Below are 21,524 nucleotides of genomic sequence, written 5' to 3' on the forward strand. Positions count from 1 at the left end.
GCTGTATTGCTCTGAGTCTGGCTGCCATTCAGGCAGGGTTTGCAGTGCTGTGAGTGGCTCTTTTGGGCTCAGCAGTGCCCTGATAGAGGCTCTGTGCGTGCTCCTGCCGCTGCTGGAAAGCATCTGCAGACTTCTTGCTCTTTCTACTTAAGCACAGGAAGGTTTCACACCGTCTTGCTGCAGCTTTTCATCTTTGTGCTTGTCTAAAACAGCTGTTCAGCACAGGCAGCACTGACAGGGTGGCAGCTGTAGATGTGACAGCAATAATGGCTCTGTCTCTGCTGAAGCGTGTAACAAAATGCATAGGCAGGAGCAGAGGCTTTGATCTGCTCATTGGGTGCATTTATTGCTGTTTGTCTTCGGTTTGTCTACAAGGCTTGTGTAGGCAAACGAGTTGTGGAAAACTCTTCCCTCTAGTGTTCAGTGCTGCTGCAGCTCTCAGGCACAACCTCAGCTCCCCCCACTGCCCGGCTCTGCTGCTCACCCTGCCTTGTCCTTCCATCTGCTCCAGGTGAACATTATCCCGATCATTGCCAAAGCAGACACCATCTCCAAGAGTGAGCTGCACAAGTTTAAGATAAAGATCATGAGCGAACTGGTCAGCAATGGTGTGCAGATCTATCAGTTCCCCACAGACGACGAAGCAGTGGCTGAGATCAACTCTGTGATGAATGTGAGTAACGCTGCCAATCGCAGGGCTTCCAGGAGTTGTGACAAATTGAATTGCTGTGCAAAAACCCATCCGCAAGGCAAGTTCCTTTTCCAAATGCTAAACCTATTTCAGAGTTGAGCTGTGGATCTGACAGATGCCTGAGGCTGTTGCATACAGAATTAATTAAAGCATGCCTCTTATTTAATTTCTGTGGGCTCTCTGGAGATGCACATCTCAGCTCTAGAATTGGATTCATTGGATTTCTGAAAAATACTTCCTTCAAAATTCATTTTATCTGTTTTTAGGCTGCTTATCCTATGAGGAGGGAGGAACTTTGAATAAGAAATACGCAGTTAAGATCTGCATTAGCCTTCTACTTAAGGACGCTAAGCAGAGGGAAACCAATTTGAAGAAGAAAAGCTGTTAGACTCTATTTTGCCTTATTTTAAACTCGAAGATCAAACTCAGATGCGGTGGAAGAATATGGAAAAACAATGTCAAGTTTTGGAGTTTGGCTTTACTCCCAGTTCACAGTTTACCTTTTGTGGAATAGAGACAGCTGACATGTTTGCATGTTTGTTTGTTTCTTAAGTAAAACATTCTGGAGGGATGAATGTGCTGCAGCCCTGAGCCCTGTGTGTGTACCACAGAGCAGTGCCTGGCTCTGATTCCCTGCAGGGCTGCGCGTGTTGCCTTGAGGACAGTGCCCCATTCCTTGCAGCCTTTGGTGCTTTGCAGCCTCAAAGAGCACGTGTTGCATCCTGCGCGTGGCGCAGCAGTTGTGTGTGGGCACTGGAAGGGACACGGCCTGTGTGTGGATGTCTTTGCTTGTGCTTTCTGTGAGGCAGGGAGCGCCCTGCTCTTGGCACACAGAGAGACGGCGGCTGTGGGAGCAACCTGACAAGTGGAGAGAGGCAGATCAGCAGTGATCATGGTGTTCCCATAATATTTCCTCATTAAGTTCAGTCCAGCCAGCATTGCTAATAAGCTGCTCTGCTGTGCTGTGGCACAGAGGAAACTGCTTTGAGCATTGGAGGTGGAGGGCTTCAACAGAAAGGTTTTGGGGTAGGTTTTGGGCTGGGATGAAGGTGACATGGAGGTCAGGCTGACCTCTGCAAGGTTGGCCCATGGACTGAGCCCTGGAATCACTGAGGTTAGAAAAGACCTCTCAGATCCCCAACCACTGCCCACCCCACTGTGCCCACTGGCCGTATCCCCTAGTGCCATATCCACATAGTTCTGAACACTTCCAGAGATGGTGATACCCGCTCCCTGGGCAGCTGTGCCAATGCTGACCAGTTCTTCTCTTTGGAGAAGAAATTATTCCCAGTGTCCAACTGAGCTTCCCCACATGCAGGTTGGAGCCATCCTGTCTTGTCCTGTTGTTATCCAGGAGCAGAGCTTGACCTCCTATTGCTACCACCTCCTCTCAGGGGTTGTAGTGTGTGATGAGGTCTACCCTGAGCCACTGTTTCTCTGAACAGAACCACTCCAGTTCCCTCAGCTGCTCCCCATAGGATGTGTGCTCCAGACCCATCGCAGCTCCATTGCCCTGAGTCTCTGCTGTCGCTTCTGTTTCAGGCTCATCTGCCCTTTGCTGTGGTTGGCAGCACAGAAGAGGTGAAGGTGGGGAACAAGCTGGTGAGAGCTCGGCAGTACCCGTGGGGAGTGGTGCAAGGTAAGCTGCTGCCACCTCCATGGGCTCGTGCATGCACCCTGCAGCTCTGCCCTTCACAGTGTGTGCAGGAAGGTGCGCTGTGCTGTGTGGTGTGGATGTGTCCATGCAGCCTTGTGTGGGTTGGCCAGTCTTGCCTTTGAATTCCCATTACTACCAACATCTGAAATAAGTTGTCTGAGCAATGCTGGGACTTGCACACACTCTGACATAGTTAAAATGAATCGCTGCATCCAAAAAGCTTGGTTACCCCATGGGGGATGGCACGGGTCCATGGGAGGGGAATCTATGGAGTTGGGCTGAATGTGCATTAGTGCTCCTCCCTCTCATGTGCATTTTGCTGACTTCTCACTTGGCTTCAATCAGTTGAGAATGAAAGTCACTGTGACTTTGTGAAACTGCGAGAAATGCTGATCCGGGTCAACATGGAGGACCTTCGGGAGCAGACCCACACCCGCCACTATGAACTCTACAGGAGATGCAAACTGGAGGAGATGGGCTTCAAGGACACAGACCCAGACAGCCAGCCCTTCAGGTGAGGTCCTTCACATCTACCATCAGATTAGAGCAATAGTTGGGCACCAGAGCCCCAAAGAAAAGGAGAGTTTTGTGGATGTTGTCTGCCATGCTGGGCTGGAAAATACTAGCCCTGCATTTGAACATGTGGCTGATTTTGATGCTGTTCCCTTCCCTGCTTCTTTGTCCTTAATGAAGCAGGCAGGGATGCCTTTACCCCATTCCTAACTCACTGTTGTCCAGAAAGTCTGGATTCTGTTTGCTTTCTTACCCAGCCTGCAAGAAACATACGAGACCAAAAGGAAAGAATTCTTGGGTGAGCTCCAGAAGAAAGAGGAAGAAATGAGACAAATGTTTGTTAACAAAGTCAAGGAGACGGAGGCAGAGCTGAAGGAGAAGGAGAGAGAGGTGAGTGTGCCAGAAACCCCTGAGAGGAGCCCAGAATACAGCCAGCCATAGGATCTGTTCTCGGCAGCACATAAATCCTGGAAGGCACCTTTAGCAGACCTCGCCAGCCAAAGCAGTGCATACACATATATATACACACACACCCGCTCACACACTTCCCCTGCTCAGGGCAAGGGGCATGGTAGTGTTTTCAGAACAGCATCACTGGTTTAGGTGCTTCAGAAACAGAAATCCTGCTCTCCCTGTGCCACGTGTAGGAGACAGAGCTGCTACTTGGTGAGCAAAGGGCAGTGCAGAATGGTTTGGTGAGCACTGGGTTGTGCTGGCATAGCCCTTCTGGAGGTGCACAGTCCTAAGTGGCCATGGGCAGCTGCTGTGCTGCAAGGGGAAACAGATGGACCATCTTCCAAGGAGTGAGGAATCATTATATCACAGAATGGCCTGGGTTGAAAAGGACCTCAAAGATGAGGAATGTGGGATCCCACTGTGCCCTCAGTCCATGAACTGAGATATGTGGGGGGTTTTGTGGAGATTTGGGATCATGGGACTGGTGGTCATGCTAGGCGCAGTGCTCACAGTGCCCATGTCCTACAGCTGCATGAGAAGTTTGAGCACCTGAAAAGGGTACACCAGGAGGAGAAAAGGAAGGTGGAGGAGAAGAGGAGAGAGCTGGAGGATGAGATGAATGCCTTCAACAGGCGGAAAGTAGCGGTGGAAACCTTGCAGTCCCATTCCTTGCAGGCTACCTCACAGCAGCCGCTGAAGAAGGACAAAGACAGGAAAAAGTAAGTGACCAAACTCGAGTGTCCCCTTTGCCTCTGGGAGGGGCAGGTTCTCACAGTGTATTGTTTTGCCAATTACTGAGATAAGGAAAAAAAGGTTTTGGAACCTGGATTTTATCCTTCAGGCTTTGTGTAAAGCACAGGAGAGAAGGGGAATCCTGTGCCAGGTGGTGCCCTGAGGAAGCCCTGCAGGCTGCAGGTGGACTCCTTGGTTCTGGGCTGTTCTCTAAAGGCCTGGAGCCCTGCAGGACACACAGTGATGGGAGCACTTTGCTGCTGGATGCAGGACGGGAGCTGGAAATTGCTGCACTGTGTCCCCAGCAGAGAGAAGCAGGGACAGCCTTGGCACAGCTGTGATGTCCTGGAGTTGTGGCGCTCCATCCTGCGCTGCTCTGTGGGTTTAGGTCCTTTTTTTGTGCAGTGCTGTTTATTTTTAGAGACAGAGCTGTGAAAAGCGAAACAAAGCAGCTTAGAATGAAGCAGCACAGGGAATTCATTAGGGCTTCGTGTGATGCAGGGCTCTGAGACAGAGTTCTGCTTATGTTGAATTGCTGAGGAAGCCCTTTTCCCCTAAAGGCAGAATTCTTATCTTAGCTGCAGGTTAATTGACATTGCTGAAGCCAGCAGGAGTGTGGAGAAGGGGCATGCATATAATGCTCTCTCAGCTGCCTGGTTATAAAGATAGAGCGAGAAGGGGGCAAACAGGTCTATTTAGAGAAGATATATCTTTAAAACTAAAAGTGGGGGTGGTGCAGATCCTGCCCCCAGCCATGTTGGTTCCCAAGGAGTGCTGTGCAGGACCAAGACAAGGTAAGCCAGCATGCAGGGTGCTCAGCCTGTCTCTCCAGCACGTACTGGAACAGTCTGAGCTGCATGTGGTCCCAGCAGGGCAGTTCAGTTACAGCCTGAGCATGGTGAAAGGAAAGAGATGGCTGGGAGGCAATGCCCTGGTTAGCTCCTGGTGGCAGTGCAGTGCTGGGGCTCTGAGCCATTTGTTTCTTCCTAGGAAGGCAACAGCACATGTTATTTAACTTATTTGCTTGGAATGTAAGTATATGTTGTTGTAAAAATGGGTCTCCAGACCTGTCAGTGTGCTCTGTGTGCATCCAGCCTCACACACAGCACCCAGAACAGTTTGCAGAATGTTCTGCTGGAAGTAGGGTTGCATTTCAGTGACTTCCAGAAGGGCTGAGGGGCTGAGTGCACGAATGGCTGTGAGCACTCCAAGCACACACTGCTCTTTGTGCTGCTTGGAGGAAGTGCAGCAGCTTCCTGCCTGCAACAGAAATAGGCTTCCTGCTGTGCACAGCACACTGCAGGTACTGCTCTGCTCCCTGCCTGTCCCTGTGATGGGGCTTGGGGCAGTGGGCTGCCAGGAGAGAGGGCACCTCGTGCTCTGCTCTGTGCCTGTCCCCAGGGTCTCCGCAGGTCTGGGGCCCAGCTGTGGGACTGCACTGTTAGTGAGGGGAAAAAGCTTAGAAGTTTAGGGGAGGAAGTGGGTTAGGATAGGAGATATATTGTTAGAGTCTGCAGCCTGGTTCCAAATGTTGGGGGTCTGTGCTCCAGCAGAATAACAACATTCATAGAATGGTTGGGTTGGAAGGGACTGTGAAGATTATAGAACCATGGAATCTCAGAATGGTTGGGTTGGAAGGGAGCCCGAAGCCCCCACCCCAGCTGTCCCCAGCTCAGGCTGCTCTTGGATACCCACAGCTCTGGGTGGGCTCCTCCCCAGTGCTTTGCCTTGCTGGTGCCCCCCTTTTCAGACCCCCCTCCATTTGGCCATGTGTCTGGAGCAGCGTGGTAGCAACACATCAAAGAGTGTAGCCCCAGCCCAGGAGCTGGGCTGATGTGAACCACAGGAGCTCATGGGCTGCAATGGGGTCCATGCACTCCTTGGTGAGCAGTGTTCATGTGCTGGCTGGTTTCTTTACTGCCATGTTGCTCATCTGTGAGCAGAGGCACATCTCAGTGCTGCTGGTGGGACTGCTGGGACTGGGATTGTGAGCTCTGGGGAGGAAGAGGCATTTTCAGGGCTTTTTATTATTATTATTTTGTTTTGTTTTACGGTTTGATTGATTTATTTTTTTAGGAAAGCTGGTTGAGCCTCTTGTCCTCCGGTGCTTTAACACGGGGCTTGAGTAGCTTTAATAAGTGAGAAATGGAGACAGCAGAACCGCCAGTGGGGAGAGGAAACAAACGTGTTTGTGCTGAGATTCCTCTGTGCACACACAGCTGAACAGATGGTGCTTTGTGGTGTTATTCGTGGCAGCCTTGGTGTGATGCCAGAGCACTGCTTAGCCTTCCCTTTCTTTTTTTCCCCCCTCTTTTAATCATTTCACTACATTTTGCTTTTGCTTAATTTTCCTAATTTTAATTCATGCTTACTTTTTTTCTTTATGTTTTGTTTCTTTCAGTTAATCACACACAGACTTTCAGGCCAAGAGTGGACTTGGTGCTTTCATGTGTTAAGTTGCTTGAGTTCCCCACCCTGTGACCCTTCTCATAACATTGTGTGCGTGGACCAAAGCGAAAGAGACCACGAGCATCTTCGGTTGTTGCCGTGTCAGGACTTGCTGTGATCTGTGCTGTGTTTGAGGACGTAACCTTACTGTGTAAATGCTTCTAAACAACATCAACTCATCCCCAAAGCGAGACGTCCTGTCCTAAGCCCAGCAGCTGTATGTCAGGTGTCCGCAGCAGCTGGCCTGAGCTCCCCTTACCCAGCAGCTGAATGCTTGCTTCCTGGATTTCATATGATTGTCATTGGTTATGGGGACTGTTTGAGCCATTGCTTCATTGCTTCTCTCCCTCTGAAGGTGCTCAGATGTGAGGAGTGCTGTGAAGGATGCAGAAACGTTTATTTTTCTAACAAAATCCTTGATTTGAATAAGTTTAGAACAGGAGCAAAGCTCAGAGCTCAGAACCTCTGCCCTGGGAACCTTGTCCAAGTCACCCCTTTTCCCCTAATTATATATTTTAATCCTGAATTTCTCTATAAACATATTCTTCATCGTTTATAATATATATACATATATATATAAATATATATATATAGAAAGAGAGAGTGGTTAATAAAACTCATGGGACAATGTTTTGAATTTCCTTTACCGCTGAAGTTAGAATTTCTATGTAAAAGGGTTTTCCATATGATTGTGGTGTGTCCTGGAGCTACAGGAGCTGTGTCACTTCTCACTTAGCAGCACAATTCACTGCCATGGAAAAACTATTGAAGCAGCCATCTTTCCTTTGAGGCTGTTAAAAAGAAAGTAGCCATAAGCACACACATGCTGAGGAGGTTCCTGACCGTGAGCTGTGCTGCATTTATGCCGCTCTGCTCTATCTCATTGCTTTGTGATAGGCAGAGCGCAGCTGCACAGAGGCACACAGCAATGTTCTCATGGAAAAAGGGTCGGGCCCAATTCCATCAGACAGCAGGTGGGACAGCTATTAAATGTCAGCCCTGCAATGTCCTTGGAGTTCCAGCAAACACTGGCTGTGGCTGAGCGTTAGGTGGGAGTGTCTGCATTGCTATTTAGGCATGAATGTTCAAGGATTTCTCTCGCTATTTTTCCTTAGAGCTCCATCCTTACGCTGAGCTTTGGCTCGGAGGTGCAGGTCTGTCTGTAGGACACGGTGCTGGATGAGGTTCATTGCGTATCCCACTGAAGCAGCTCTTTCATTTGTCCTAAATGCAAACTCAGGTGTGAAACTGTTTTCATACAGACCTTGTCCCTCTCTGTGGGTGCGCTGCTGTCCTGTTAGTGTGACTTGATCTGAAGGAACCTCACACAGTCCCCCAGTCCCTCTGGAATGGACCACATGCAGAGATGCACACAGGCTGATCAGCTGGTGGCTGAGTGCGGGGCTGCCCAGGCTGTGCCTCTGTGATGTACTTTGTAGAGTAACCATCATATTAAGAGAGGTGATGTGTTTTTTTTCTAAGGGAACATACTAAGAACACAACCAATTGTTGCATACAGGAGGACAGCTCCAGCTCACTGTTGACTCAGTTCAGTTGTGCAGCAAATTAGGGGCACAATTTGATTATTGCTGGTGAGAGAAGTGTGCTAATTACCTGTATGAGCAGGGCCGTGCTGGAGCAGTTCTGCTTCTCAGGGTCAATGCTCCTGAGAGCTGGAACAGAGCTCTGACTACACTGCAAAACTCACCATGGCTTTTCCACTCAATATTTTTTTCCTATCTCGTGCTGCAGCCAATAAGATGTATACAAATGATTTCTTTCTGCCCTGGCTCAGCAGGAATCCATCCTTGCTCCCAGGATAAGGGATAGTTAGGGAAATGACGATAGCGATAGAAGAGTAGGAGCCTGCTGACCCATGGCAGTGTGGAGAAATCCCAGCTTTCCCTGCAGAAGACGTTCAGAATGTACATAGTGATATGTTGATGATGATTCTGTATACACTGACATTACTGTGACAGACATCCCTTTCCTCACAGCTGTCTGTTGACCTCAGGTCCATCTGCTCTTTGGGGCAGTCACCATCGGAGTCTTGCAGCAGAGCTCAGTTTTTGCTCTCTCGCTCTCAAAGTACGTGGTTTTCCCTTTTTGGCTGAGACAGGATTTAAACACACAGCACATAGAGTGCTTCTGTGTCTTATTGAACAAGTTGCGAGTGCGTTGCAATGCTGATCTCACAGCAGCCCAAAGCTTCCCTTCCTGCAGCAGAGCACGTGGCAGGACCACCCTCCAGGACTGGAGCCATTCAGTTACGCTTCTTTCAGCCATCTCATCCATCTGTCCCTACCACATTGGCATTAATGGGGTAAAAACGTGTCTGTTGTTGTTTAAACTTTCACCATCCACATCGTGTACTTCCTAAGCTGAGAGGTGCCGTGTCTGCTCACAGTGCAGGAGGGCTGAGCTCAGAGCAGGGAGAGGACTCAGTGCACTCCGAGCACTTGCAGCCATTTGCTTTGCCATTCCAAATGTGTTGGGTGATTTTGCCATTTTTTTGGTTGTTTTTTTTTGCTTACTTTTGGTTGCTCACTTTGTAATTTTTTTTTTTTTCCTTTATTAAATCTCACGTGTATTTTGAGTTGTTTTTGTGGTGTCATTTATTGAGCAGTGCGTTTCCTGTGCTGTCTGGTGGATCTCTGTTCAATGGTGATGTGTAAGCATGGAAGGCGCTCCCAGATCTTAGGTATTCTGGACATTGGGAACACTCAGAAATACAATGAGCCAACTTCTACATCCCACACCATCCATAATCCAAGGGGAAGACCTAACGTGTCGATCCAGATGTGTCCCTCCTTTAGCCAGAGCTGCCTTTGAGTTCTCCTCTGTAGGATTTGTGTACCTACCGGTGGTTTCAGGCATGTTAATGATGCTGAGGAGCTGATCAAAGGACAGCACACAGATGGTTTCTGGATGGTATCTCCCCTTAACAGAACAGGAGCAGGATGGTCCACATCATCATCCTCTTAGATTATGGCTAGGAGAAGTGCACAGCTTCAGCCTGGGATTCTCTTTGGGGATGGTAGCTGATGGAGCTCTACCCACAGCCCCATTCAGTGTCAGCTCTGTGGGGCATTGCTGCCTGAGGAGCTCAGTTCAGTCTCTCTGGGTTTTATTTGCTGCTGCACTGAAGGCCAACCCCAACCATGCAGCTTGGCTGGTGCAGTGCTGCTCAGGTGGTGCTTCTGATGGAGGTTTGTCTGACAGCGTGCATCAGATTTGTACTTCAACCTGCCTGTCCTTAATGAGATGATCTGACGCTTAAATATGATTCTCTTTTGTTCTTTCTGTAGCTTTTTTAGTCTTCCCAGCGCATACTCCATAACAACAGGAAGATATGTTAATTAGAAGATTTATTAAGGCCAAAACATCTCATGCAGAAGAAATTAATTGGTGCTTTCACCTTTAAGCTTGTGATATATTGCACAGAAGAGATTGTGTAGCAAGGACTAAGATGCACTGATTGATTGGGAAAAGTTTGCTTGATCAGGTCTCTTGATAACGTTGAAATCCAAGGTATTTGCCAAAAGATAACCCGCTAATAATGGCTGATGCATGGCTTACACTGAAACCAAACACTAATCTCTGGGTGAGGACCCAGCTGTAGCATTTAACACTGTGACTGAACTTCCCAGGGGAGAGGAACAAAGTTGGGTTGGTGGAGAAGCGCTCAGTGCTGCTTGAGCTGCTGCTGCTGCAGTGGGATTTGGTTTGTTCCTCTCCTTGTCTGGGCTGGGATGTCAACCCAGAGCCTCTGACCATCCTTAACACTACTGCTGCTTTCTAACGTTCCTTAGCAACAAGCAGTAACTTTCCTGTAGCTTTGTTCTGTACTTACAGGTGTTATAACCCAAATCCCTGACCCTCAGTTTCCGTGTTACCGGGGCTGTGTCCCCATGCCTCATTGTCAGCCCTACCCTGCACTCTGTGCTGCAGGCACCTGCCTGGCTCTGCTCCTGCCCTTGGGCTGGGGGTGCTGGGTGAGCACAGAGCCATCTTAAAGGACAGCTCGATGTGACCTCCTAACAAAGGGGAAGCAGTTCAAAGCTGGAGCCTGGGCTGGCTGCAACTTCTGTGTTTATGATGCACTGAGTTCCCTTTTTACACAAACACTTGTTGAAACAAACAAAGAGGTGCAGTGCTCATGCCCCAGTCTGACCTCATGCAGGACCAGGGTGGCCCCAGTTCATCTTCCTTTTAAACAAACCTGTAAAGGAATCTCAGGACTGACCTGCTTGTACTGAGGTTGGCTTTAATAAAAACAGAACTGACTTGTTTAACAAACATCTGTTAAACATGTTTTGTATGCTGCTTACATTCACTGGATGAGCACAGTGCTATGTCTGTATGTTCAGCCCTCACCGCTGCCCCTTCTCCAGCCACTGCCACTTTGTGCCTGGCCGGGCTGCAGGACTGGCCATAACCTGGTCCTTTGTAGGCCAGAAGATGCTCCCAGCCCTCACCACTGCCACCACACACTGGGCAGTGTCACCCAAGGGCTGGTGGCTCTGCCTCTGGTGTGACAGGAGCCCAGCAGGACTTCATCAGAGCTGGCTTCATCACCACCTGTGTTTGCTGGGACAGGCTGATGTACAGGTGCTAGCTGTCATGAGCAGGACTGAATTCCTGCCCTCAGCACACCCTGTGCATGGCAGTCACTCCAGATGGCCTTGCAGCGGCTGCAGATCCAGAGTTAGGAGAGCTTTTCTGCTGGCTGAACTCAGCATCAGGTCTGTGCCTGTGTTGGAAAGCTGGAGCAGTCTGTGACCACCGGGCTGAGCAGTGCAGTGGAATGCTCTGATCTGATTGTAGTGACTGTAGCTTGGTCACAAATGGGATTAATGTCACATAAGGAGGGGGAGCTGCAGAGACCTGCCAGGACTTAAAGCATCACTTGATTTAAGGGTACTGTTCTGCATTCTTAAGGAATCAAACCGTAAGTACTGTTTAAACTGAATTTAAAATGGTAGAGCTAAAACACAGCCTACACACAGATGCTGCAGAGGCAATCTCTGCTGTTTTCCTTTATCTTGATCCATTCTGCCACCATAAGAGTTGTTTTCGTTTGTGCAGCTGTAATAAATGAACACTTAGATTGTTACCCACCCACTGTAAGTACCCATAACAAGTCAGTCAGGTTTGTTATCTGAGGCACTCTGGTGCTGCTGCTCTGAAGTAAGGCAGCTTTATTCCTAAATGCAGCTGTTCTGGCACGGCTCGCTTCAGCTGTGACATGGCTTCTGTGGTGTTCTATGAAAGAGAGATGTGGCAGAGGCTGGGGATGACTCTGAATTGCTTCACTGTTTCTGACTTAATGTTTGGTTCATATTTATGTTTTGGTTCTGATTCTGAATGTGAGCATCAAGGCCAGTACTGGTATCCATCAGGAAACTCCTTGTAGGTCCAAACAGTTCCTTGGGCTCTTGCTGCAGGTACTCTCAGATGCAATTGCAGCTTTGCAAGGTGTGGTTAATGTCAGGCATTGGGAAATCTGGCCTAAATCAAGGCAGCAACAACAGACATCTGTTCGTGAATTGTTCCTCACCTGGGATGCTAACCCGCTCTTAGCAGTGCACTGTCCAAGCCCCTATTGGTTAAAACAGGTTGGGAAGGCCAGAAGGTTTTACTGCCTGGATGCATGCTTTGTTGGTCTTGTTACCAATAACTTGTGCAGAAGAACCGTGGGGAGGTGCTCACAGCCTTGGATTTGGCTTTCCCAGCCAGAAGGGTACGTGCTCTCTTTCTGTAGCAAGAACGATCCTGTTGCATCTGCAGCTTGTTCCTGAGGTTTGTAGTTTCTTCAAGGCAGGAGGTTCAGTTCTGAACAATGTCAGCAACAAAAAGGTAAGAGGCATGGGGAGTTACCATGCAATGCTTTCAACCTGCTGAGACCAAACTGTGAGTATAAGTTCCCTTACTGTAGCTCAGCACTGGCAGAGGAGTGCAGAAAGGATCTGTGCTACCAGTGAGAAGTGGTGTGTGCTGCAGAGCAGGCAGGCTCCAGCTTTACTGTTCCCATTCAGGTATGACATCTTGCATCCCAACAGGGAACATGGGACTCTGCTGCACAGCTCAGCGCTGCCTTCACCTTTCAGGTTTAGTCCCGTTACCTCATCCTTTTGAATGCTGTTCATTATTGATTGCAGAGGTTTTGAGAAACACGTTTGTTGATGGTTTGTAATGTCATTCACCTTACAGGTGAGAAACTACAGACAGAGGCTCAGTGCTGGGGAGGCAAAACATTAGGTAGGAGCTGTTGTGGTATGGAGGCACAGCATGGAAATCACTGTGTGCAGAATTCTTCTGCTAACACTTCCACTGGTTAATGTATGAGATAGGGCAGAAAAAGAGATAGGAGGAAAAGCAGAATGAGGCACACAGCCCCACTTCCTGCAGGACCTTTGTGGGCATCAGCTTTGGCTGGGCTGGTTACGGAGCACACTGAGAACGTGAGATTGAAACTGTATTTTATTGGGAATAACTACAAAGGACAAGTTGCCTCCTTCCACAGTCAGGCATATCACAGCTTGTGATAGAAAAGGAAGGTGGCAGTGCCAGAGGGAAGAGCCCTGCCACAAAAAGAAAACCTTCCCTATGGCCCATAGGTAGGTTTAATAAATGATGCATCCTAAGAGTGCCTCTGGGTCTGCCCATGAGACACCTTGTAAACTCTGTCTGGGCTACACAGCTGAGCTGAGCCCTCCTGTGAGCTGCACAGGGCCATGCTCCCCCTGCAGCTCAGCACTCCATCAGCAATACCTGCAACTCGCCTCGTGGGATCTCCTTTGCTTTCAACACTGATTTGAGTGCCAGCTGCTCATACATCGCTTGCACCACATCTCCAACACTAGATATTTATTTCTAGAACGTTTATGCTCTGCTTTTCTTGCAGTTTAGAAGGAAAACTTGACTTTCACCCTGCACACACAGTTTATTCATTTCCTAGTGCTAACTGGCAAAATTCAAACATAAAACTTTGGAAAGCTTTATTTGTTAACAGAGCTGCTCAGGACATCACTCCTGCAATGCTTGTGGTTCAGGAATCCCTCTCCTACAAGGTAAGATGAGGAGCAAGGGAAAGAAACTTTGTTCCTGCACTGAAGAATGCAGCTGTAAAGCAGCATAAGGATTTCCCTGCTCCTGTCTTATCCCTGTCCCCTGTTTGTCTATCCTGTATCATTAACTAAGACACCTGCTCAGCATTTAGCCTGTGCTGCTCTACCTGAAGACTTTCCCTGTTCCGTGGCAGGACTTGCAGGTATGGTATTGCTATTCATACAGTACTGTCTGGGTTGTACTTTCAAACTAATACAGCGATCACCTGAAAATGGTGGCCCTACTGCTTAAAACAAATAGCAAAAAATAATTCTCACATATTTCCAAGCTTAAGGCTGGTTTTAAAGGTGCAACAGAGGCTTAAACTGGCCTGTGCAGTTTGTAAAACTGCTTTTCCTCGGAGATTAGCAGCTAATAAAAACTATTATCAGAGTGGTGAGAAAATAACTGAAGGCATTTTGTATTGTCCAGTCAGTTAAGGCAGAATAAACAGCACCTTGAGTGGCCCACACTGGTCAGTGAGGGCCTAAGGCAGCGCTGACTGCAGACAAGAAGCAGTTTCCCACAGCTTGTAGGAACCTGGAATGAGTCTTTGGTTGCTTACCCAGAATCAGATCCATGGTAGGGCCTTAACAAAAACTAGATGGTTTGGCTTATGGCCTTTTCACTATTTAATCAAATAAACCCTCCCATCTGAGGACTAATAAGTGGAGACATTTGGTGCTCTGTGGCACAGCTCTTAGCCTTCTGCCACGCTGATCCCTGAGTTGTAGGATTGTGACTGAGTCCCTCCCCAGCTTCCTGTATTTACATGGTGTTAAAAGTGGAGCAAACTACTTAAAAAAAACAAACCATAGGAAAATAACACCATTTTGTCATTGTCCTCAAAAAAAAAAACACAGCAGCACTCTTGCTCTGTTGTGTTCACTGTCCTGTTTGCTGGAACCTACCAGTACTGAAATACTGCTTTTCTAAGGCAGGATGGTCTCCACTACTCACTTCCAGGTGGCTGTAGTGGAGGACATGGGGAGCTGCCTCCTCCAGACTTCAGCTGAGGGCATAAGCCACCCCTGTGCACCCTCCTACCATCTGCTCCCCTGTTCTCACTGTACAGGTATCTCAATCCATCGTAGTATTCATCTGTCTCCATGGTGCCTTCAGGAATTTGGGCTGTAGCAGATGTGACAGCTGCTGAAACTGGCTGGCTTACAGCGACCTGCAGCCTCACTTGATGAGAACTCTTAAATTCAGAAGGGTAATGGCAGGGAAACTTTGCCTCAGCATCACCATGGGTGGCTTGACTGATGGGACAAAAAATATAAATGGCGTTGGATGGCTGCAAGTGCATTAGCTCTTGATCCACAAGCTCTTTGCAGTGCTTGAATTCAGTGCTAGTAATCTGTAAGGAAAGAGAGAATTCAATTTTCTTCTTGTAAGTTCATCAGAAATTCATCTCTCCCCTGATTTCTGGTCTAGTAACTGGGTAATTAGGGGGAATCATAGGGAGAGGCTATTCCAGATACCTCAGCTGATGCATAACAGCAATACGCACATTAGCCCTGATGCAAAACATTTAATCAGGAGCTCCTAAACTACTACACAAAAGGTAGGCAAGCACTCCCTCTCTTTTTAGAAGGCCACAACAGGCAGGAGAGACAGCAGATAGGTAGGTTATGTCAAGTAAAGTCAAGCTGATGAGTTGATGGTAAGCTGCCAACCTGGGTCATTTGCCTTCTATGTATACTTTTGTAAAAGACAAGTGTTTTATGAAACTGGAGAAAAGTTTTAATAAAGCAGAGCTTGCCTCTTGTATGTATCATTAAAGGTGAAATTGATTATGCTTATAGTAACTGCTCTTAGAAGTCCTCAGTCTTCAGTGGGAGGAATCTCCTTGGTTGGGAGGCAGGGAGCTGATCTATCTGAGGCCAGGCTCTTTTGGAAGCCTCTAAAAAGTCAGTCAAAATTAGCACTAATGAAGGTAGAACATGGACACAGGCTTCTCAGAAATCTGCTAAAGTGCAATGTGGGTTGCAAATACACGTGTGCTTTATTAATTTGCCAGTGTCTTGGCCTCAGGATATTGTGACCAAAGGCCATTTTGACTCCTACCTGTGCTTTTTTTAGCAGATCAGTAATGACAGGAAACCAATCAGGAGTCTGCCTCTCCAGCTCTAAGGTGATGATCACCAAAGCCAATGTGGAGCCCTTAAACTGCACTAGTTGGTGGCAAGCCATACAGTGCTGTAGCTGTTTGGTCAAGAGTGCAACGTGGCGGGAAGGATTCGTCTGAGGCAGCCCGTTTAGTAGATGGGGCCAGTTGGACATCACCATGGCATGGAACTGGAGAGAAGAAAATATATATATATACATATATATATTAGGAACAAAAAAAAAGAAAAAAAAAAAAGAAAAAAAAAACAGAGGTCAGTGAACTTTGTATGTTTTCATATGTTATCAACCAGACATACAGACTAAACTTCATCTCATATCAGGAGGCCTAGAGGATGTCCCCCCTGTCCCTGCCCTTCTTTTCTTTTGTGTTTGTACTTGCCAACCACCGAACTGTTTTTTGAGCTTATAATGAATGTAAAGGTCTGTGTTTCCTAATAATTTCTGGGGTTTCTACGTTATCCAGATTGCTATCTAGGAGATTCAGTTCAGACCAGCACATATGAAGAGAGTTAAATCAGTAATAATGACTGTACTCTGAATTTACTGAGGAAATGAGAAGAAAGGTAGTTTTTACAATCAGCAGCCTAAGATGGCTTAATATTTGCACATAACCTTGTGAAAGGGTTCCAGGATGTTTGTATCATATGATTTTTGCCTTACTAGCACATGATCATTTCTTGAAGACAAAGTTTAATCATTTCTATTGAGTATTTAGTAATTGCAATGTGAACCAAGTGCCAGATTGGGGTCTAATTGCATAAAACCAGGGTGAAGTATCAGTGGGATGAAAAGGAAAGTGGTTTAAAAAAAACCTGTATATGAAATGTAGCAAAACTGATAGCTTTCTATGTACAGTATTAATAGAATGGAAATAGTTAGACATATTTTTGCAGTGTGTATTTAAAAAAAAATAAAAATGGCGTACAGTTGTGCATTATGAGAATCTTTTTAATATCCATTTTAGTTGTCCTTTAAAGATGGGAGTAAATTTTTTTTGAGCAAAATGAAAGGTTTTAAATAGCAGTAAATTAATGGCATAATCACCATTACCATCTTCAAAAGACTTGCAGACAGCTAAGAACTGGTAGTCTACAAAGCATCTTGGGAAGGATGTGTGGATGTGTGCACATCTGTGTTTTCTAGTCTTATTTGATAAGAAGTTGTTTCTTTAAATAAAAACGAATTGCAAAACATAGTGCTTACAATGCTTAAGAAATCCATTGGTGTTGCTGTGTAAAGATCCCAGTGAAGCTTATCTAGTATAGTTCTTTCCATTCTCAAGATCTCAGCTGGAGAGCATTTACAGCCGCTCTGCTCTGCAAGCGTCTTCACCGATGGTATTACCTGTTAAAAAGAAATAAAGAAAGGAATTAAAAGATAATAAAGAAGCCAGTTTCTTACATGGTGCTGTGTGCGTTTCTCTGTACTGTGATCTAAAAACTTTGTACTCGTCCCAAAGCACAGAGCAGGATGCTCGTTCAGGAGACCTTTTGCTTAGAAAATTCCCATGCTAAACACAGGCAGGCCGTACTCCTCACAGGGCAGCTGGCAGTGAACCCAGCCCTACAGCAGGAGCAGTGCTGTGAGCCACCTGAACGCTGCACATGTTCCCTGCTACCAGTCTCATTAGCTTTGCTCCCGTGACAAGCAAGGTTTCCAGTTTTACAGAGACTTTTGTGGTTGTTTCCTGTGGTCATTGACTTGCTTCTCCTTTTTAGCTGAAGGGAAAAGAAGAATAACCTCAGCATGATACATCATAAGAAGGCTTATGAAAAGCATTTCGCTACAGGAGCAGTTCTTTAAAAGAAAGGCATGCCTGACTGCAACTCCTAAGTTTCCTGTTCCTTTTCAAAAAAGAATGAAGGGAAGAGGAGAAACAGAATCTGAAATGCTTTTCAAGGTCTGTTTGGCTCATGTCTGTAAATGTCTGGAGAAGTCTGTGCCACGACAGATTTCAGCTACATGCACTGGATAATGCATATGAATGAATATCCCTTGTAATCTCATACTTACATGGGTACTCGCTGATTTTACATGCTCACCTTGAGGTGCAGACCTGAGTCATTTCCTCACTCAGTTCAGTAACTGGTTTCGAATTAAAACAAACTCATCTATCTGAAATTTCCTCTAAAGAATCTCTGCTCTGTCTTGCCTCCCATATCCTCCCAGGACCCGTAACAACAGAATTACAGCACTTTGATGTGCATGTGTGTCATGGCTGTCACTAGATCAAGCTTTACTGCGAGCTGTGGATTCTGATGAGGAGAGGTTTAAGTGCAGGAGGGGAATACGTTCATTACTTTCCTGAGGCCTTCACAGATGAAGGACCGGCTCTTACTCATGCTGAAGAAACAGGAATGAAAATGTTACTGCCACCTCTTTGGGCCTCTGTAGGGTAAACAAATCTACATTTCCTCATTATGCCCAAGCTGAGGAAAGACCTCGAAATGCAAACAACTTGAAAAGATTAATTTAGTGTATTTAAAATGGCAGGCATACAAACCTCATCTTCCTCATTGGTTTTTGCTGCAAGGACAAGGCAGGAAATTGCTATGCACTGCAGATATTTTAATCGGGCCTGAAGGGAAAAGACAACACTGAGTAAAGAAGATAATATCTTGGGGGGAATAACTGTCATTCTACTACACATGCACAAGTTTCAAGTTTTCATTTAGGTTGCAGCTGCTTTGGAATTAGTTCAGGTGCGGCAAGATTCACTTGAAGCCAGAAACAGCAAGGAAATCTCAAGTGAAACAAGTCCTCTTTTTGGTCTAATTTTTATGCAAGTATCTCAGAGTCTCAGACTACACGATGTCACAGTATCTACAACGTAGTGTTCTTCCTCTTTTTAACTGAGATATTACTGTGCTTTTGCCAAACAGAATTAAGAGTTGCAAGGATCGTAACTATTGTTGCTTCATTGTCAGAAGTTGGCCTCAAAGTTTTGTTAAGTAATGGTTTCAAGACTACAATACTTAATGTGATAATGCAAATGTCTTCTGTTTAGCAGAGGCAACCAGATGATAATGAACTCTTTATGCTTATCACCACGTTTAGACTCCAAGTCACACAGACTACTACTGTGGACTGTGAATCAGCAAAACCTCAGCAAACACTCCAGTTCATAGCTGTATGGGAACTGTTGAGTCACAGCCTGCACTATTGAGCACCTGAGGAAAGGACCCGGTCAGCCCTGGGAGCACAGGTGAAGGCAGTTCAGCTGTGTGACTGGAAGGGCTGCAGTCTGGCAGCACCTCTCTTAGACCTCATTTAAGGGCTGACTGCCACTGTGGAAGAATCTCTTTCAGGAGATTCCTCCTTTGTGGTTTCCTCAGTGAGCCTCAATCTTCAGAGACAGGTAAGTAGTCCTTTTTCCTTCCTTTATGACTCCGGTCTATTGCATTAGTCCCTCTATCCTTACACCTTTTGTATCCCCTTTGTTGATCGTTCTGATGGTTACAATAGGTGTACATTCCCGAAAGAAGACCCTGACTGCTTCCCAAATCTGCTGCCAGACATAATACTTGTTTTGCCTATAACCTGATTACACCCTCTTTACATCTGCAATCAGTAATTATAACCAGATAAAAAACCGGAAATTCTTTACCTTTACTGATGCCAACAGCCGGTTGAGGATGCTGATAGATAAAGCAAAAGTTTCAGAGTGAAATTGGAACTGAGAGCTTATTTCTGCGATCCAGAGAATCGTTTTCTCATAGCACAAGGGAGAGATATCTGTACCCTGAGGGGAAGAAGTTAAGGGAGAAAAAAGGTACACTTAGCACTTTGATTTCGTTAACATATCTTCAAAGGAAAACTCCAATTATTCTAAGTACTCTAATTAACATTTCAGATGTCTCTGGGCGTGAAATGAAGACACTGCTGTTGGCTGTGTCTATAGAGCACAGGAAAGGGTAAACTGTTGGAGCAGCTTAAAGCACTTAACCACATTGCCCAGCTCTCGTCTGCTCCATCGAACTTCCTCAAACTACCTGAGTCAAAACAAAATGCAAAGCAACTCTAAACTCATTTTATGTGGGGAATTAATACGGTGCCAGATGAAACAAATACAGACCCTCCTCCCCCTTCGTTCCTTAAGATTCATCCATGCAGGATGACTTGCATTCAGGTGGGTCAGATGGCAAGACCAGCACTGCATGCCTGCGGTGAGATGCCTTAAGTGCTTCCAAAGAGAACAGGGGAGAATACCTTCAGGGTAAGGTTCTGGAAAACCGGTGCTTTCCAAATCCTGGCCTCTCTGACTAAGGCATTTTCCAGGAAGCAGACAAGCCTTGAGCTCTCTGGAGGTCCAGGACACTTCATAGCAACTCCTTGAGCCAGTTTCCCAGGTGGGAGCTGCTGCCAAAACCAAGAGGAGAATTATAAAGCATTGTACCAGCTCCTTGTGCTATGTGTGGTTTCCTTTCGTGCTGCCTTTCTATGCTGAGAACTGAAGGAGGGGCAGCCATACATCTTGTTTGTTTGCTGATGAGCAAAAACAGTTCCTTCACTCGTTTTCCCTGGGAAAGCTGATGATGGAAGAAAACACATCTGAGAGCTAAACTGTGCAGCTTGGCTTTTCCACCCCTGGGCCGTACAAAGGTTCCCTCTCTCCCTCTTCCCGCTTATCTTGTGTTGGGAGGACATAGCACTGCATTCAGTTGTCCCCTTGTAGAGCTATTAAGTTGCAACCCACTATCAACTGATTTCAAGTTTCTGGCGAATAGAGCTCTATTGTTTCTGCAAAATGAAGCTCCCAGGGCTGTTGTTCTTAGAACTGAGCTCCCAATGAGCAGTTTTAATTAAAACAATTCTATCTTTCTGTTGCTGTTGAAGACATGCAAACAGCATCACTATAGATACAGCACTCTCCGGACTATGTGTGTATGTGTGAAATACAGGTATCTGAATGTTCCTATCTAAAGGGCAGCAAGAACCTGAGAAGAAGTATTTCAATACTTCTATTTGAGTGTCTCTTGAACAGCGGAAAACAAAACTGTCCGATCTAGAACTTGTGCTTTATTGGATGAGGTCTCTGTGCCATCAATCGCCCTAAACTGCGGGAATCCTCTGGAAACTGTTGCTGGTTTCTAAAGCTGCAGATCGAGCGTTTCACTGCACACAGGGAAGCACACACGGCTCCGACCGCATCTCACAGAGCAGCCGAGCCCGACAGCCCGGACCGCTGCAGCAAAGGGATGATAATAAACCGGGTGAGGTTTATCCGAGCGGGTCTGAAAATGTTTCTCTTTTTGTATCTGGAGGGGAAATCGTTCATTCAAGGCTCCCCTACAACTTCACCGCCACCGTCCCATGGAACTACACTGCCCCTCGTTTCCCGCAGTACCCCCCCGTCCTTACCGGTCCCGCTGTGCCCCGCCGCGGTCCGTCCCTGTTGTGGCCGGGCACAGGGCGGGGAGAGGCGGCAGCTCCGCGGGACTCGGCCGGGCGGGGCCGCACCGCCCTCAGCCTCCGCGGCTGCGCACAGCACGGCCCGGCCCACGGAGCTGCGGGGCGGCCGGTACCGCGTAACGGGAGGGAGCGCGCCGGGCCCGTCCCGGCACCGTGTCCATGGCCCCCCCGCAGCGCCACATGCTGCTCCCGGGGCTCGTGGTTCCGCGGTTCCGACCCGGCCACACGTCGGGGCGTTGGAGCCGTCCAGGCCGCATCCCCGCGGTTCCCATGGCGACGCCCAGCCCCGGCCTCGCCCCTCCCACCTCCCCCTTTCCGCCCACCCCATTGGCTGCCGCCCTACCCCCGCGGCTGCAGGGGGCGGGCCGTGCT

General features: G+C 47.3%; 2 protein-coding genes across 10 annotated transcripts in view; one reads left to right on the forward strand and one right to left on the reverse strand.

Annotated features, from left to right (window-relative positions):
* Positions 1 to 17,140, forward strand: part of SEPTIN8 (septin 8) — a 37,963-nt gene extending 20,823 nt beyond the window's left edge. For 2 of the 8 annotated variants that reach the window (XM_085519143.1, XM_085519145.1), the window contains exons 5-10: positions 512 to 673; positions 2,234 to 2,330; positions 2,694 to 2,862; positions 3,119 to 3,251; positions 3,846 to 4,036; positions 15,693 to 17,140. In XM_085519143.1, coding sequence (XP_085375269.1) covers positions 512 to 673; positions 2,234 to 2,330; positions 2,694 to 2,862; positions 3,119 to 3,251; positions 3,846 to 4,036; positions 15,693 to 15,858 — 918 coding nt within the window. In that variant the 3' untranslated portion in view covers positions 15,859 to 17,140. Of the gene's footprint in view, positions 1 to 511; positions 674 to 2,233; positions 2,331 to 2,693; positions 2,863 to 3,118; positions 3,252 to 3,845; positions 4,037 to 6,450; positions 9,094 to 9,805; positions 10,797 to 15,692 lie in introns of those variants that run through there. The other 6 variants (XM_085519144.1, XM_085519146.1, XM_015875568.2 and 3 more) reach the window with 3 other exon arrangements.
* CCNI2 (cyclin I family member 2) lies at positions 16,659 to 21,216 on the reverse strand. 2 transcript variants are annotated; one of them, XM_085519151.1, is made up of 5 exons: positions 21,102 to 21,216; positions 19,950 to 20,096; positions 19,348 to 19,482; positions 18,244 to 18,318; positions 16,659 to 17,084 (listed from the first exon to the last, which is right to left on the reverse strand). In XM_085519151.1, the coding sequence occupies exons 2-5, from the start codon at positions 20,061 to 20,063 to the stop codon at positions 16,830 to 16,832; spliced, it is 579 nt and encodes a 192-aa protein (XP_085375277.1). In that variant the 5' UTR covers positions 20,064 to 20,096; positions 21,102 to 21,216; the 3' UTR covers positions 16,659 to 16,829. The 2 variants fall into 2 exon arrangements, with proteins under 2 accessions (XP_085375277.1, XP_085375276.1); XM_085519150.1 differs by having other exon boundaries at positions 19,950 to 20,099.
* Positions 21,217 to 21,524: the final 308 nt, after the last annotated feature.

The sequence above is a fragment of the Coturnix japonica genome, chromosome 18, assembly GCF_054131305.1.
Source record: "Coturnix japonica strain WE chromosome 18, WE-NBRP24, whole genome shotgun sequence".
NCBI lineage: Eukaryota > Metazoa > Chordata > Aves > Galliformes > Phasianidae > Coturnix > Coturnix japonica.